The sequence below is a fragment of the Lepidochelys kempii genome, chromosome 2, assembly GCF_965140285.1.
Source record: "Lepidochelys kempii isolate rLepKem1 chromosome 2, rLepKem1.hap1, whole genome shotgun sequence".
Lineage (NCBI taxonomy): Eukaryota > Metazoa > Chordata > Testudines > Cheloniidae > Lepidochelys > Lepidochelys kempii.
Window position 1 is genome coordinate 116,331,645 of NC_136381.1, and position 18,118 is coordinate 116,349,762.

Consider the following 18,118-nt stretch of genomic DNA (forward strand, 5'->3'; position numbering starts at 1 on the left):
TCCCTTGCAAGTGTAAACTACTCTTGCGAGAGCTGGCGTCGCCCAGACAGACCAGCCCGAATTTGGCATAAGAAAGGAGAAAGAGAATAAAGGAGTACAGAGGTATAAGTATGGGACCTACAGCACCATGATTTTTGAGTGCTTTTCACTATCTATCTGCTGGTCAGATAAGTGACAGCCTCCCAAGGCTTCTGCAGCTAAGAGGGTCCCTAAGCCTTGTCCCTTATTCGTCTTTCCGCGGAATTGAGTGACCGATCCTGGCTTGGCACCACTGGAATCGAGAGATGCAAGGAGGGTAAGAAGCACCCACACCTGATCTCCTATCTTTAGTGTACACATATTTTGAAATAGAGCTCTATACTTTGTTTTCTTTCTTTGGGATTGTGGCTTCAGTTTTGTAACTTGTTTGTGTGTGTAACATCTCTACATTTAAATAAGTAGGCACTAGCAATTTTGTAACCACATGATTAGAATCTAGTTTAATAAATTTTGGTAACCATTTGTGCATAAGCCTGACTTGTTTCTCTGGTTTACTGTAAAGCAGCCAACACAATTAAAGAACCTCAGCCGTTTTGGCTATAAAGCCTGGCCATTAGGTGAGAGTACTAAGAGCCTAGCGTTGAGTTGTGCCGCCTCCACGGGGCAAACTCTTGGGGCGCCTGTCAGTCAATCCTGACTGCCCACTGCGAAAGAGCTCTGAGCTCTAGCAGTTAAAGTCACGGGTGTGGAGAGGCTCTTAGTGCTGCCATTGGGGCACCTGTCAGTCAGTGTTGACTGCCCACTGCGAAGGAGCTCTGAGCTCTAGCAGTTAAAGTCACGGGTGTTTAGGACCTTGGGGCATCCGTCAGCCTAGCCCGGGCTGCCCGCCGCGAAGGAACAGTGCGTCCTAGCGGTTAAAGTCACGGATGGTATAAAACGGGCATAGCTGGCACCTCACCAAACATCCTTGGCCATCGGCTAACAATGGACACTACTGGCAAGAAGAATCCTGTCTTGAGTGCATTCGCACATAGAGTGGAATATATCTATGAACAAGCGCTTGAAGAAGAATCTGAAATTTATTCCACTTTCCCCAAACTGAAATAAGGATAAGTTGTCTTTACGGTATATCCACAAAATACATGTTATTTGATTTCATCCTGTAAATGTACAGTTGACATTTTTACTCACTATTCTTCTATATTAAAAGATCTCCAAGAAAAAACTTGCATTATAAATAGTATAGTAATATGATGATTGCAACATTGTCTATGGTTATCAAATGATGATGAGCAGGGGACGCGCATAACTTCTTCTGAAGCACTCATTTTTCAAAATGAAGGAAGCCAACTGCATAAGGGAAAGGCACATAGATCCTGACAAATCTGTAGGCACTAGCAAATGTAAACAAAAAGTTGCAGTGACTGATGTATTAATGTAATGCTGCGAGTGTACTATATTCAGAAATTTATAACTGTTGATGCTTTTGTGTCAAGTCAAAAGAGCAAGTATCATGATTTCTGCTATGTTTGACATTCTCTATATTTTCTACTTAATTTTAATCTCTGTATAGTACTCAGTACTTGCTTTCTATGAGAGAAACAGAATAAGTAGGACTCCCACAAATGGGATAATACATTTGAAGACAGCTGACCAAATAAAAAAGATAGCAGAGATGAAAATTTCTTGACATTTTTATGAACTCATCATTTTTGCCATTTAATGTATAAAAAGAAAAACCTATTTCTACTGATTGATTACTTTAATGAATAAATGTACTCAGTGATTTGGTGGTTTGAGTGGATTAAATTTCCCTTGCTGGCAGGAACTGGCCTTAAATGAAAGTGTTTTGAAGATCAGTTCATTTCTCCCCCACCCTAAAAAAAGATAGAAAATCAGTCTGAATTTCAAACCACTTTGATCTCTGTGTATATTTTATAAACTATTACCTGGTCCCCTGTGAGCCCCTGTGGAGTAAAAACCAATTACAGTACCTCAGATTGTGCGCTCAAGTAATTTTAAAAGCAAATTTTTCAAAATGTCACTGATATGTTGAACTGTTCCTTATAACTAAAACCTCCTTCTTATGCATAATATTTTCTTCCTTTATGCAACGCAAACACCCTCCATCATCTTACCCCATCCAAGCACAGAAAATAAAGAGCTGGTAATGATAGCATCATGGACTGTTTGGAGACAGGGAAATCATTCAAAAGAGTTAGTGATCAAAAACTAAACAAAACAAAACAAAACAAAACAGAAAAGCTGCATGTTTTTGGAAGATGAACTGCAGGAGAGGATAATTTCCTGTTTGTGGCTTTGTTTTGATACTGCTAAATCGGTGCCCAAAAGCATGAAGCTTTTGTGCAATGTTGCTCAATGTGAGGTTCTCAGCATTGTGGCTCCTGTTAGATTTGCATGTGGTTCTCTTTCAGTTCTGAGTAATGTATCAAGTGATGCCCTGTAACATGCATCATGTGATATCCTGATGTCAGTGCAGCCATTTTCTTGTGTGGGGGAACTGGCAATTTCAAACACACAGACTTGTGCTCATATCTACATATTCTCATGGAGACAGACACACAAGCAGATGAATGAATGTGTATTTACATTGGAAGCTAACTGAAGTACATGATGATGCCCATTGTAATCATATTTTAGAGTTCAGAAGTTGCTCTAATGGGAACATATGTAATAATTACCACATCATCAAACATCTTTATTCATAGTTTTGTATTCTAAATATGTTTGATTACTTTGTGACTTCATGATCGAGTGCTTCTTTTGCTCGAGTGCTTTTTGAAAGTTAAATGCTACTGCTCTAGTGACTAAATAAAATATAAAGAGCAAAATGCAGAGACATAACATTTTTATTTTTCCTATAAGCATTTGTTTCAAGGGGCTTCACTATGGTATAACCTTGTAAAATTACCATATACATAAATACAGATTGTATCTTTTTTCCTTTAGTCATATGCTCCATGTTTCATTCAGCCTTGTTTTGTCTCCTGCTATCTGCTGCAATTGTCCTTATGCAGCACATGAAACATCTCAAAACAGCAGAAGTTTTGAAATCTATCATATAAGGATGGTAGCTCGATAGAGAGGAGGCATCCTGAATTAATCTTTCTTCATGTCTGAGGTTTCAACTTTATATATATACACACATTTAGTTAGTGAGCTGTAGCTCACGAAAGCTCATGCTCAAATAAATTGGTTAGTCTCTAAGGTGGCACAAGTACTCCTTTTCTTATAGCTTTATTGATTATTTTTCTCTTAACTTTCCTATTTTGGGTGGGTAGAGTGAAGGATGTCTTCTAGTTTTATTAATGTCTAGGTGCAAAAACTAAATTTGTTCCAGTGTTGTCTTGTGGCCACTTTATGTCATATCAGAAAGTATTTACAGAAACTTCAAAAATGGCTGTGTGATGACTGAAAGATGTTGAATTAGGCCAGGTGAGCCCATTCAGCCAATTAAGCAGCAAACAGGGGAGATGTAAGGCTGAGTGGAGGTTGCTAGTTAGAAGGAAGCTCACCTGTGAGGGAATAGGCAGTGGCTTCTATAAAGCCAGGGGACCGGCAACAGTGAATGATTCTTTCTCCCTGAGGTAAAGTGAGATAGGAACCCATGAGAAAGGGTTTACTGATGAGACCTAAGAGAAAGGAGCCTAACTAGGAAGGCTGATAAAGGAAAAGCTTAAAGCAGCACTGTAGGAAATAGCCTAGGGAAGAGAGCAATAGGGCTGATGAAGTCCCAGACCTTAACTGCTTGCTACAGGGCCGTGGACTGGAACCCAGACTGTGGGCCTGGGTTCCCTTACCATCCACTGCAGTGTGGTGTTGCTTGGAGCAGTGAATGGGAAGACGGTAGAGCCACTGCAGAAGTGACATAGTCAGGGCAGTGTATGTGAGGACTGCCTGATGCCGCTTGTGCAGAGGGACTTTGAAAGACTCCCACAAAAGGGGAAATCAATGTGACCTGGCTGGTCTGTTGAGTCATGGAGCAGCAGTACTGCAAATCCATGAGCTGGAGGACAGCTGCACTGGTGGAAGAGAAGAAAGCGGGTGCTGAACGGGGCAGAACTAATCCCCAGAATTTCCCAAAGGGGGTGAGTAGAGAGCAGCCTGTGATAGGCTTGACCTAGTAAACTGGGATTGTGTCAGTGATGTCAGTAGAAAAAGATTTCTCATAAAGATTGATGGATGCTATCTTTCCTTTGCTACTGGTTAAGTCACTGGGTTCTCCAAAAGCTAGGCAGCTGCAATAGTGTTATGTCATGAGGCCTTTGACATCTGAAAGTAAGTAGCCAAGAGACTATAAAGAGAGCAGCAGAGCCAATTTACAGCTACAGATAGTGATGATACAGAATCTCATCCAAAGCGGTATAAGCAATGCCTGCCTTGATGAATTTCGAACTAATGCCATTTTATGAAATGGACCTCTGAACAGAGGAACTTCTGAGAGCACCTTCACATAATTGGCCAACTAGCACAGGCTGACATTGTAAGGCTCTCCGCAGGTTATCACCAGAAGTACTACCTTTGTGTATCAGGGCTGGCAGTTAGTCGTACACAAAGGTGTGCAGCATCATAGTGGTACAGCACAGAGACATGGTGCTCAGCAGTGCCAATGTAAGTCAATCAGGTACTCACAGCTGCTGTGTTCAAAGGTACCTATGATTTGTAAATTGAGATTAAACTCTCTAATTTCTAGTCATTTCATTCAAAGTGAGATTTTTCCCACAGTAACCCTCAGAAGTCCCAACCATCACATCAGATGATCCAATGAATAAGACAGTCAAAGTTGACACGCAGATATAATTCTCCACTGGTGCAGCTCCACAGCTGGTAGCAGGGGTGGAAGCTGCGGCATAGACAGTTCTTAAGTAATCTCATCACCATGTTGCATAGACCTGTTCTAAGCAGAGTTAGATGATCCAGTGGTTAAAAAAAACAAAAACAAATTGTAATTCTGGGAGATTCCCTAAAATCCTTAGGATAGACACTTCCTAACCAGGAATGATACTAAGATGTGGTTCTTACTGTATTGTAGAAATAGACTAAAAGGCTACAACAGTTATTAACAGAAGTTGGAAGAGATGTAACAATTCATTACATATGCTCTAGAAGGAAGCCCAAATGTGGCAGGCTAAAAATTTACACTGAGTAGGCTTCTTGAGTAGATAAAAGCAATATATGGATACTTCAAACAATGTCAAATAAGACAAATAATGGAAGGAAACTAGTTTTTGTTTTTTTTAAATTGGTCACGTGTTAGAGTCCTTTGAGACTCAACTGTGTCTTAAGTGTAGACTAAGACTGATGTCAAATCGTACCTCAAATACACGTTTTCCTTGAGGATGCCAAAATAGAATTTGATGCAAACCCTGAAACTACTTCTGTTATACCGACAGTGTTTGGGACCAAATGGGAGTTGCACCATCTTCTACAAGCACCGAATTTGGCTTTGTCGCTACAGTTTCTAAGTGATCCAAGGATAAACATCTATGTTTCAGAATGAGCACCACTGTGTGTGCTGGCAACATAACCAGATCCTCACTTTAAGGGGAACACTGAGGGCATCTTTCATCCTGGGGCAAACACAGAGCATTGGAAAGATGTTATATTACAAAAATTTTGCGACAAGCTGCCATCATCTCCTGCAGGGCAAATACAGGAGTCTAGTGTTGAGGACGAGCCATCAGAGTCTGCCTTAAGTGCTGACAGCACTTCTTTAACACATTTGCTTCTCTAACACAAGCCTCATTCCCAACAACAGCTGCTACTGATCGAGATGCTACTGAGAGGGCATCTTCTCTTTGTTGGCTGCAAGGCAAAAGCAATCCTGTTGAAAACAACATGGCCTGGTGTCTTATGGGGAGAGGGATAGCTCATCTGCTTGCTTAGTGACTACATACACATCTAATAGTGATCAAAGAGTGCTTCTGTGTAAGTCTTAAAGAAGACCAGTTGATCTTTTCTAGAATCAAAAGAGAAAGCTGTAGTATGATCCAGCCAGGTTTGTTTTATACATTTGAGCTTCCTGCCATCTAGTGTATATTCAGAATGCATCTCCAGCACAACATGGGCTATACAGTCTGTGACAGGGTCGGGCCAGATGGCTACAGGAGAGTAATAGAAGGCAGATATATTAGCCCCAGGTTAAGTAGGTCCCTTTTCCCTGGGTAAGGAACAGGGAAGTTTCCAGAACAATCAGGAACCTTCTGGAGACAATTAAGACAGACAGACTGATTAGAACACCTGCAGCCAATCAAGAAGCTGCGAGAATCAATTAAGGCAGGCTAATCAGGGAACCTGGGTTTAAAAAGGAGCTCACTTCAGTTTGTGGTGTGCGTGTGAGGAGCTGGGAGCAAGAGGTGCTAGGAGCTGAGAGTGAGAACGCGTACTGTTGGAGGACTGAGGAGTACAAGCATTATCAGACACCAGGAGGAAGGTCCTATGGTGAGGATAAAGAAGGTGTTGGGAGGAGGCTATGGGGAAGTAGCCCAGGGAGTTGTAGCTGTCGCACAGCTGTTCCAGGAGGCACTCTAGACAGCTGCCTTCCACAGGGCCTGGGCTGGAACCTGGAGTAAAGGGCGGGCCCGGGTTCCCCACAAACCTCCCAACTCCTGGTCAGACACAGAAGGAGTTGACCTGGACTGTGGGTTCACGAAAACGGCCAAACTGAGGGCTACCGTGAAGCTCCAGGCGAGCAAATCCGCCAATAAGCGCAAGACCCACCAAGGTAGAGGAGGAACTTTGTCACAAGTCATAGAACAAAGAATAGCATTAATCCCAGGTAATGTAGCACGTTACTGAGCATGTATGCTGAAAATAACCTCATGTTTTCATCACAGGAGTCTGTAGTATGCAAATACTGCATACCCCAAAGAACAGCCTGCAGGCAGTGATTCAGTTATAACTGTGTTTGCTTTCAAAAACTTAGATGAAAAAACCTAGCACTTATTTCCCTCTAACTAAAGGGACAAACAACTTATATTTTCTATAATTATAGTATCACATTCACAACCAATAAACTACGCCAAGACCATATTCAGTCTTGGTGTACTTCCACTAAAATTAGTGGAATTATTCTAGGAAATTATCATTTATTTGTATTTGGCAGTGCTTAGGAACCCCAAATCTGGACCAGAATCTCCAATTGTGCTAGGCACTGTTCAACCAAAACAAAAAGACTGTTTTTGCCTCAAAGTACTTGTTGGGTCAATCAGCACTGGAGTTACTCTAGCTATGATTTGGTCCATTCTGTGGCTAACATTAAGCTCTTCTCCTCATTTCCTTACTGCTGAACCCCATTGAACAAATCAACTTTAGGGGTTATTTTTCCTTTAATGAAACCACTTTGTCTTCCAGAATCAAAGATAAGGGATGGTGAATTTGATCTAGGGGGTATGAGCTGAAAAGATGATAGAATACAGCTCTTCTAAATCCAGATAATGTCCATTAAACACAAGTCTATCTTTTCCCTCGTGAGGGAGGCAATCATTGCCTGACACTTGGAATTTTCCTCTCTATAACAACCAAATTAATTATCTTTGTTAGGATGTCAGATTTTTTTGAATATAAAACAAAAAAAAATTTTTTTAAGTTGTAAACTGGCCATGATCCAAAATCAGACCCTCCCGTCCAAAACCAACTCTGTTTTGGCCCTAAATCTCCTGAAAATAGCAGACAAGTTTTTCGAGTTATCAAGCCCTTTTCTAGGTTTGGCTCTGCAGCTGAACTTCAAACCAGAGCCACAACCTAATTGGGGCCCAAATGTAACACCATGCATTCCAATGGAAACCATATCAGAAGAAGGGAGAGAGAAAATAAGAAGTGAGGTTTTGTTAGTGGATTTGATGATGGGACAAAAGAATGAAATGAAATGAAGTGAAGTGAAATGAAGTGAAGTGAAAATGAAGTGAAAATGAAGTGAGCTGTAGCTCACGAAAGCTCATGCTCAAATAAATTGGTTAGTCTCTAAGGTGCCACAAGTACTCCTTTTCTTTTTGCGAATACAGACTAACACGGCTGTTCCTCTGAAAAGAATCCTACTGCCACCCTAGCACCAACAGAATTAAGCGCATGCTTCAGTGCATTACTGAATTGAAACCTATATGTGTAAATGACATCAGCCTTCTCTGGAATGTAACAAATCTCACTTGTTCTACTTCTGGGACTACACTTTGGGAGTAAGGGTGTTGTCAGTAGAGAAGGAGGATTGCCATTTTAAATGTTCTTAGGCTAAAATCAACTCCTGGCTGTTCAAACAGCCTGAAAAAAAAAAACACCCTACCTTCAAACTAAGTCTTGTTGTTATGCAGTGCAAAAAGACAAAGGCTATTGATCTTAACTTTAGTGTTATTTTTTTTAATTCACCTGATAACTGCCTGGAAACATATAGCTTTGACAGTACTTAGCATTAAATCTTAACATAGATTTGGGGCTAGAAGCATATTCTTTGCTATGCAGTACAGAGCGGGGCAATTGAGAGGAAAAGTTGGTGGCATGGGGGAGAGATGGAATTCACAGGGACGGAGAAGAGAGATGTCTGTTACATGATACGTACACACCAGCCCACATAAGACCCTCTATATTAGAGTGTCAGAGAAAAGCCAGGGCCACATCTGACAGGAAGGGGATGGTGCTGGGGAACAGCTGTTTAGGCAGCATGCTCTTCTGGAGAACCCACATTTTCCAGCAGAAGAGTCCATGAAAGTAAGTGCTGCTCAGAGCAATGCTAACTTCTGCATCTTGCTTTCTATTCCCAGTTACACCACCCCATGGAAGGAATAGGGATGTACAAGCAGAGGAAGATGACTACTGGTTAGCTAGGTTTCAGAGTAGCAGCTGTGTTAGTCTGTATCCGCAAAAAGAAAAGGAGGATTTATGGCACCTTAGAGACTAACAAATTTATTTGAGCATAAGCTTTCGTGAGCTACAAGTACTCCTTTTCTTTTTACTGGTTAGCTAGGGAGCCAACTGTACTGCCAGTGTTGAAAGGGACAGGCCTGGAAATCACCTGCAGACACATGCATTTCGTTTGCACCCGAAACTCTGAGTTACTTTAATCAAAGTTTTGGTTGCTCATGTAGAATGGGTCCCATACTTGCTACTGAATGGTTGCCATGCAGTTAGTATGCAAAGCTCTTATTTTTCTTTCAATTTTAAAGGTTTATAGTGTATAAATCTTCATTTTTAATTACAAAAGGAACCTTCTACTTACTTTAGCAATGGGCAGCAATAAAATATCTACATAAGTGCATTTATTTAGCTTACAAGATTCACTGAAGAGAACACTTTGGGCTTTTTATCTCCTGGCTGTCAATGAAACCCTTTCAAATGTGGGGAATTGCTAATCCAAAACCCACTGCATGGAAGTGAAGAAATCAAAACCTGTTGCAGCTAGCAAAAGAAATAGAAACCAACTATATATAGGGTGTATGCACTTTTTTTTAATTTTTATATATACATACTGTATGTATATTAAACACACAAAAGTTAAAAGAACATTGTCAAGCACTACAAAAAATAGGAAATGCCAGAAGTAAGCAACCTTACTTCAGCCTCCTTGTTTATGATATAGTCTTTAATGTGTGATATACTCTTTAATTACATGATCACATTTTTTCCACAGGATTCCTTGATAAATATTTGCTCAGAAGTGAAGAGAAACTGCCATTCTTTGTGCTAATTATTAAGATTAGATTAGGAAAGTTCCATTGCAGGAGTTGGAAATAAAATAATCAAAAAACCATATTTCAACAACTATACATTACTAATAACGTAAATGTCTACAGGGCAAATCCTACCCCCTCCATTTCCCTATGGATATATATGAATAAATAAGTAGTGTAACAGTGCAATTCCATTGTGCAAGGTGGAAGCATGGGATGCACAAAGGGTCTGTTGTGGCCATTCTGTTTGAGGGACACAGAGGGAAGGTGGGCTGGAGAAGGAGTAGAGTCAATCAATCTTAGATTGCATATATCTACCATAAAAACCTCCCTGCAGACAGAGGACATGGATGTGAATGTTACTGCAGAGTTCAGAAGATAGTAGAAGGATTGGTTTCAGAGTAACAGCCGTGTTAGTCTGTATTCGCAAAAAGAAAAGGAGTACTTGTGGCACCTTAGACTAACCAATTTATTTGAGAATAAGCTTTCGTGAGTTACATCCGATGAAGTGAGCTGTAGCTCACGAAAGCTTATGCTCAAATAAATTGGTTAGTCTCCAAGGTGCCACAAGTAGAAGGATTGTTTTCCAACTGTAACTACAATAGGTTTGGGCCCAGGTTCCGCACAGGGCAGATGTTTTGCCCCATCTGTATAACAGATATAAAATACAGACACATACCAGAGAAGGTATTTGCAGGATAAAATGTAATACACTAAGTAGAACATTGCACATGCTATTGATAATAAAACCAGCATTTAGCATAGATCAATAGATGAGATACACAATACCTATTTATATTATTTTTCAGAAGCTTCAAACAATTAATGCAAGAACTATTTTGAGACTTAAAGTTGCATTGACAAAATTATGGTACAGCTAACAGCAATATGACACACTAGGATTTTCTGGCATGTAAAGCTCATTTTAACAGATACCAATGTGACATACATAAAGCTGTCAGGCTTTCTCCAAAGGACAGTCATCCACTTCATGTTTCAAGTGCTAAATTAATTATATTTGACATTTAATTTATAACCTCAGGTATTTTAGATTTAAAACTTGACTATGATAACAGCAGATTAGAGCAGTGTTCCATTTGACAGAATTGATTTTTTTTCAAGTTATTTTCATTGAGAGTCTTGATACAGATTGTTGTTGTGTATCAAGCATGCATACAGGACATTGATACCTCTAAGCAAAGTGTACTTCATCATATCCCTCCTCCCTCACCCCCCCTGTGGTGAATTATTTTACTTTGGGTCAAGTTTTTTTTTTCAGATTTAATCACAAAGCTCCACCTACTGGAATGATGGAGAACTGTGCATGAGAAAAGACAGGATTACAAATATTGCCAAGCAGCCTTTCGGTCAAGAGAAAATCATTATAAAAACTATAACCAATTATGTATATGTAAATAATCTGTAAAGTCTCCTCTTCCAAACACTTGAAAGGATTTAAATGGGGGGCGGGGAAGAAATGAAAATAAAAACAAAGACTAGAAACAACTATTACAAATCTTTTAATCTGGGTGAAATAGCCCATTTTTTATAACTGTCACAGACAGATGTAGTGTGAAATATTTAATAATATTGCATGTTTATATGGCTTTCATCCTAAGAGATCCAAAACATTTAAACTATATACTTACAATACAACTGTATGTAACACATAGGTACATCTCTATTACTATATTGTTTGTTTTTCAGCTCATGGAGAGTCACAAATATCACTTTTTTCCTATGTATTTCAAGCATCTGAAACAAATGACTTTTAAAATATACAGGGATGGAATATTTAACAGCTGTGCTGCAACTTAACAAACTCTTCACAAATACCGCATGTAATTTACTGACTGCATTGAAATGCCAGTAGAACACTGGCACACCAAAACCACACCAGAAACCAAAACTGAAGAGTTTAAAGCTTTACAGTTAAAACCACTGCCAAGGTAGAACAATTTTTCAAACTAAAGTGCAATTTTATAAAAATAATCTGAACATTGCCTTTTGTCAAAATATGCCTTTGAACTATAAGGGTGCTTGCCAGGCACACCTTTCTCAGGAGAAGTGAATGGAAGTTATGTATCAGTATGGCAGAACTTCTCAATTCCTATAAACAGGGTCCTATAAGATTGCTACATCTTTTGACTAAAAGTATAGTACGGTTGATACATGATTCATTCTGTGTCTAGGCCTATACGCTGGCCTGGCAGGTAGCTAGATAGAAAACACCCTTTAGATTACCAATCTCTAACATTTATGATTGTATACGCTGAGCTCTCATCCATTGCAGATTTCAGTGTAGATAGCTGATAGTGGATTAAATAAAACATTATTTTTAACAAATTTAAAAAGCAATTCAGTGACAGTGAAAAAGTTTGATCATTCTTTTCACGTAGCCTGAGGACTATACTTTACAAGTATAACATCAAAACGGAGAAATATTATATTTATGATGCATGAGAAAAATTCAAGACATTATATCATTTTAACTTATAGAAGGGCAGCATGTAATTAAAATACACTATACAGTATGTATTCTTGGGCTGAGTTACTCTGAAGTTATCAGGTTTCTAGTGCTCATAATATTGAAGACAAACTGTACATGTTAAACTATTTACAAAGTTTCTCTCCTTTTTATTCCTCTGATTTCTTTTTTTAAAGTATGAGAGCAGAGTAATACTATATATGGATTTAGTAATGTGTTTTCTAGTTAAAACTTGTGGTATTTCTCAATGATAAAAAATACAACCAAGAAAGCAAGATGGTGCATCCGTAGGCCAATGGACCTTTTATGAGCAAGATGAATGCTTAATTGACACAGAGAGCAATGTGGCCTAGTGGAACAAATACAGTCCTGAGAATGATGACTCCTGAGTTCTCATCCCAGTAACATTCCTTTTCTATTATTCCACCTGCTTTAAAAATAGAAGGTCAGATTCTGCATCCTTACTCACAATGGATGAAATCCTAGTCCTACTGAAATCAATAGGAGTGTTTTCAGTGACTTCAGAAAGGCCAGGAGTTCAAACAGTGTTATCTTATTCTGAGAGCAAACAAAATAAAATTTCATTGAATAGTAGTTTACTGTATATGTAAGGAGGCAAAATCTGGCCCCCCAAAATTATGGAACTATGACCCCTATGCAGAACAGTATAGTTCAGTTATCTACTTTTTTCTCTTCGCCTTTTTACCTAAATCATTACAAATCAATAATTCAAACCAATATATCGTATCTCTTGCTTTGCACACATAGGGTCAAATAGTCACAGCCTTTACTGGGCTATGCTCCTCAGCCCTACTTAGAACACGACTCAAGCAGTGAATGGAAGAGCAAATGGAAGGCTCGCTTGTCCAATATTCTCCTTGTGAACAAATGGACAGATTGGGCAGGGAGTAGGAGAATCCCTAGTTCTGCCCCTTAGCTTCCATACTCACAGGCACAGAAACTGGCCAGGTGCACTGGCAAAGTAAGATGCTCTGTGAAAAGAGGTGAAGCAATTTACTCCTTCCTGCAGAACAAGGGAAGAACAGTGACTTTCATTTCTGTGGCTGTGCAGCTATGTGCTACCCCCTTACCCAGGGTAGACTGTAAAATTACAATTTAATCAAGAGGCGTGTACTTGATTCTCCATAGGCATGTCTGGGTACTATAATTCCATAGGCATGTATAACTCCTGTTACTCCCCTAATCTTGTTATGAATAATACCATGATGATAACTCCCTAGTCCCTGAGTCTAAATTTTGGAATTCAAAAACTGGCTGGTTCTACGATGTATCTGTCAATGGCCTCAGAGAGCCTAGCATTTGTACTGACTCCTCTTCTGTGGTCAGCACTATAGGAAGTCCCCTTACAAATGCCAATAAACTATGTATCACCCCCTAATTTTAAAACCCATGAAATAGGCAATAAATTAGACTAACACTTTAAGCAAAATTGACAAAGTGCAAAACCATCATAGGAATTTCAGCCTCAATGAACCCCTCTTTTACACAAATGCTCTAATTAGGTATGATCTGGTAAGGTAAAACAGGCTGGAGACTGCAGTCACGGCTCCCTAGTTATGCTTGAGGTGAGCTTTGCACTCAAGCACACTAGAAGATTGCGTGCCTGCACCTCACCGTGCTTCCTCCCCAGCCACTGCGCTGGGAGCGGCAGGGCTACAACAGGGGCACCTGGCAGGGAGAGGCTCAGCCTAGGGACGGTCTGCATCTGTCATGCTGCCAGTCCCTTGAGGGAGGCCAGCAGAATTAGCCCCCCAGGCATTGGCTACATCACAGATCTTATTAACATACTAGACTCTTCTCCACCCACTTCACTTTGCGCACACGTAAATCAAGCTTCATGGAATAAGGAGTACTTGTGGCACCTTAGACACTAACAAATTTATTTGAGCATAAGCTTTCGTGAAATACAGCTCACTTCACCCGATGCATGCAGTGGAAAATACAGTGGAGAGAACATGAAACAATGGGTGTTACCATACACACTGTAACGAGAGTGATCAGGTAAGGTGAGCTATTGTCAGCAGGAGAGAGAAGAAATAAAACAAAAAACCAAACACCTTTTGTCTGATAATCAAGATGGGCCATTTCCAGCAGTTGACAAGAACATGTGAGGAACAGTTGGGAGGGCAATAAACATGGGGAAACAGTTTTACTTTGTGTAATGACACATCCACTCCTGCTCTTTATTCAAGCCTAAGTTAATGGTGTCCAGTTTACAAATTAATTCCAATTCAGCAGTCTCTCGTTGGAGTCTGTTTTCAAAGTTTTTTTGTTGAAGAATTGCGACTTTTAGGTCTGTAATCGAGTGACCAGAGAGATTGAAGTGTTCTCCGACTGGTTTGTGAATGTTATAATTCTTGATGTCTGATTTGTGTCCATTTATTCTTTTACGAAGAGACTGTCCCACTGCATGCATCGGATGAAGTGAGCCGTAGCCCAGGAAAGCTTATGCTCAAATAAATTTGTTAGTCTCTAAGGTGCCACAAGTCCTCCGGTTCTTTTTGCGGATACAGACTAACAAGGCTGCCACTCTGAAGCTATGTACTCATCCTATGGCTCCCCTCTGCACATGCGCTCCAGGCACCTCCTTCAGCCTGAGACGTGACCCCGCCCCTTTCTACTGCCATATCATTATTCAGCCACATTCCTCTCTGCGCAGGCGTAGATTGGTATGTTCCTGTCCTTCACCCCCTTCTCCTCCAATGGATGGAGACGTTACTTAGGGAGTGGAGGAGGTGGGACCCCTCTGTCCAATCGTGCTGGAGTTTGTTAGTTTTGAGAGACTCGTCATTCTTCCTCAGCCTCTTCCTTTCCCGGCGGGTTGCCTCCAAAGATGTCAGCTGCGGCGGGGCCCGGGCTGGAGGAGCTGATTTTGTTAGAGACGCTCCTGGGCCTGAAGAAAGGGAACAAGTACGGTGTCCGGGAGGAGCGGAAGGTGAAGGATGCGAGGGGAGAACTGGGGACCGACTCGGGCATGTGCGCGCGCAACAAACGGACTCTCCTCGCGCCCGTCTCTCTCTCCCTTTGGCGAGCTCGGCGCGGTGCGGCCCCGGCGTTATCCCCTCCCCCCCCCCCGTCACTGGCAGTCTGAGTCCCTAGTTAGAAGCGGTGAGTTTCTGCGGCCTCCCCGCTAAAGGGGCGCCTGGGGGGGGGGGGAGGAGCAGGAGGCTTCCCCTTCTGGCAGCACGTCTAGGGCTGAGCGCGCAGACAGGACCCTCCCGCTGCAGGGCCGCGATCCGATTCTAGCCGAGTCGGAGCCGACGGAGCCAGCTGGGCCCCCTCAGGCCGGCTCTCGCCAAAGGGCCCCCGACCCCCGGGCTAGGCTTTGCGTGAGGGCCACGCTGCCTGTGGGTCGGGTGACGTGCAGAGACAGCCCCCCCCCTCCCCCCCAAGCTGTGAGCGCCAAAGGGAGCAGCCCCTGCCGCAGTGCAGGATGCATTTATTTATTGGTTCGACTTACACACCTGACGAAGAGCTCTGTGGAGCTCCAAAACTTCTCTCTTTCACTAGCAGAAGTTGGTCCAATAACATGACCTCACCTACCTTTTTCTCGTTCATATCCTGGGACCAACCCAGCTACAACAACGCTGCTGCCTGGGCTTAGTCAATGAAAAGCAGTGTCAAATCTAAATGTGGGCTGTCCCTTAGTGCACTCTCTTTAACCCCAAAAGTTACATATGTCAGAAACCACTCCCCCTCCAGAGTCCTCTCTGGCCCTCATAGCTGGCTCAAGTGGCATTGCAGCAAAGGTTAACAAAAGTTTGTCCACAGGCTGTCTTTGCAACATGTTAACTACATTAAAACAGATGTAGGTAGGTCAAGCAGTGTGACCCCCTACCATGTATGCAGTATGCTGGTGTTGGCATAGCTTGTTCATATAAATATACCATTTTTACTGGTATAACTTTACTCACTCTAGTGATTGTACAGATTTAAGTATCTTTGCAAAACATAATACTGTAAAATAATTAAATCTATGCAAAGACCCATTTGCAGATGATGCCTAAAATGCAACAGACACTTCCCCCTTAATATTGAAGTATAAAAATAGTGCATAACTGTGGGAAGCACATTTGGAAGGAGAACATCACATGGGGCTACCTGAAAGGTACAATAATTAAGGCTATGATTTAGTCACGGGTATTTTTAGTAAAAGTCATGGGCAGTAAACAAAAATTCATAGCCCATGACCTGTCCGTGACTTTTACTATAAATACTCCTGACTAAATCGGGGCAGGAGCTACTAGGGAGGGTACACCCCGGGGGGCCGCTGCTGGGGTGGGAGCTGGGGGTGGCTGCTGCTGGAGAGGTGCCCAGGGGCCTGTACCACTGGCCACCCGGGGACTGCAGCGGCAGCTGGTGTGGCTGGCTGCAGAGCCACTACAGCAGCAGCAAGTGTAGTTGTCCCTGGGGCCACCTGAGCATCAGGCGCCAGAGCCAGCTGCTTGGGTGGGCCTGAGGTCAGTCACGCTAGCTGCTGCAGAAGTCACGGACGTTGCGAAAAGTCACAGAATCCGTGACTTACATGACCTCCGTGACAGACACGGAGCCCTCACAATAACAAATGGGCTTGCCAATATAAAATCAAAGTAATATTATGAAATCTGGCCCCAAACACTTGCATATTAATTTCATTCTTTCCAACTTTGCCTGCCCTTTATGCCCAGGCCTTTGAGTTATTGTGAAGTGGTATTCATTACCTGTTCTTGCAAACATACCATGTTCTCTAGATTTGTTGATCCATCAATGGAGAAGGTAGCATTTTATTTATAATAGTAACATAGGGAACGGGTAGCTTGGTTTTTCAGCATTATGTTTTAAGACTGTTTTATGTTCAAGTTTGCTTCTGGCGGCTTTGAAATCACTATTCAAACTAGATCAAGCAGATGCACAAAATGTATTCTTTATCATATTTTCTTATTAATGTATATCTATTTTTCCATTTTACCTCTGAAATTTTTGGCATAGTTTTTTATCAGGTATGCAATACAAAATATTTTGTATTTAGGGTTGGCATAATTTGATTATCATAGAATCATAGAATATCAGGGTTGGAAGGGACCTCAGGAGGTCATCCAGTCCAACCCCCTGCTCAAAGCAGGACCGATCCCCGACTAAATCATCCCAGCCAGGGCTTTGTCAAGCCTGACCTTAAAAACTTCTAGGGAAGGAGATTCCACCACCTCCCTAGGTAACGCATTCCAGTGTTTCACCACCCTCCTAGTGAAAAAGTTTTTCCTAATATCCAACCTAAATCTCCCCCACTGCAACGTGAGACCATTACTCCTTGTTCCGTCATCTGCTACCACTGAGAACAGTCTAGATCCATCCTCTTTGGAACCCCCTTTCAGGTAGTTGAAAGCAGCTATCAAATCCCCCCTCATTCTTCTCTTCTGAAGACTAAACATCCCCAGTTCCCTCAGCCTCTCCTCATAAGTCATGTGTTCCAGTCCCCTAATCATTTTTGTTGCCCTCCGCTGGACTCTTTCCAATTTTTGCACATTCTTCTTGTAGTGTGGGACCCAAAACTGGTCACAGTACTCCAGATGAGGCCTCACCATTGTCAAATAGAGGGGAACGATCATGTCCCTCGATCTGCTGGCAATGCCCTTACTTATACATCCCAAAATGCCATTGGCCTTCTTGGCAACAAGGGCACACTGCTGACTCATATCCAACTTCTCGTCCACTGTCACCACTATGTCCTTTTCCGCAGAACTGCTGCCGAGCCATTCGGTCCCTAGTCTGTAGTGGTGCATTGGATTCTTCCGTCCTAAGTGCAGGACTCTGCACTTGTCCTTGTTGAACCTCATCAGATTTCTTTTGGCCCAATCCTCTAATTTGTCTAGGTCCCTCTGTATCCTATCCCTACCCTCCAGCATATCTACCACTCCTCCCAGTTTAGTGTCATCTGCAAACTTGCAGAGGGTGCAATCCACACCATCCTCCA

General features: G+C 41.8%; 1 protein-coding gene across 6 annotated transcripts in view; it reads left to right on the plus strand.

The window, feature by feature from the left end:
- The first annotated feature begins 14,852 nt into the window (after positions 1-14,852).
- The window catches only part of EEF1E1 (eukaryotic translation elongation factor 1 epsilon 1), a 51,987-nt gene continuing 48,721 nt past the window's right edge, over positions 14,853-18,118 (plus strand). For 2 of the 6 annotated variants that reach the window (XM_078851628.1, XM_078851626.1), the window contains exon 1: positions 14,857-15,103. In XM_078851628.1, coding sequence (XP_078707754.1) covers positions 15,002-15,103 — 102 coding nt within the window. In that variant the 5' untranslated portion in view covers positions 14,857-15,001. Of the gene's footprint in view, positions 15,104-18,118 lie in introns of all 6 variants that reach the window. The other 4 variants (XM_078851624.1, XM_078851625.1, XM_078851629.1 and 1 more) reach the window with 4 other exon arrangements.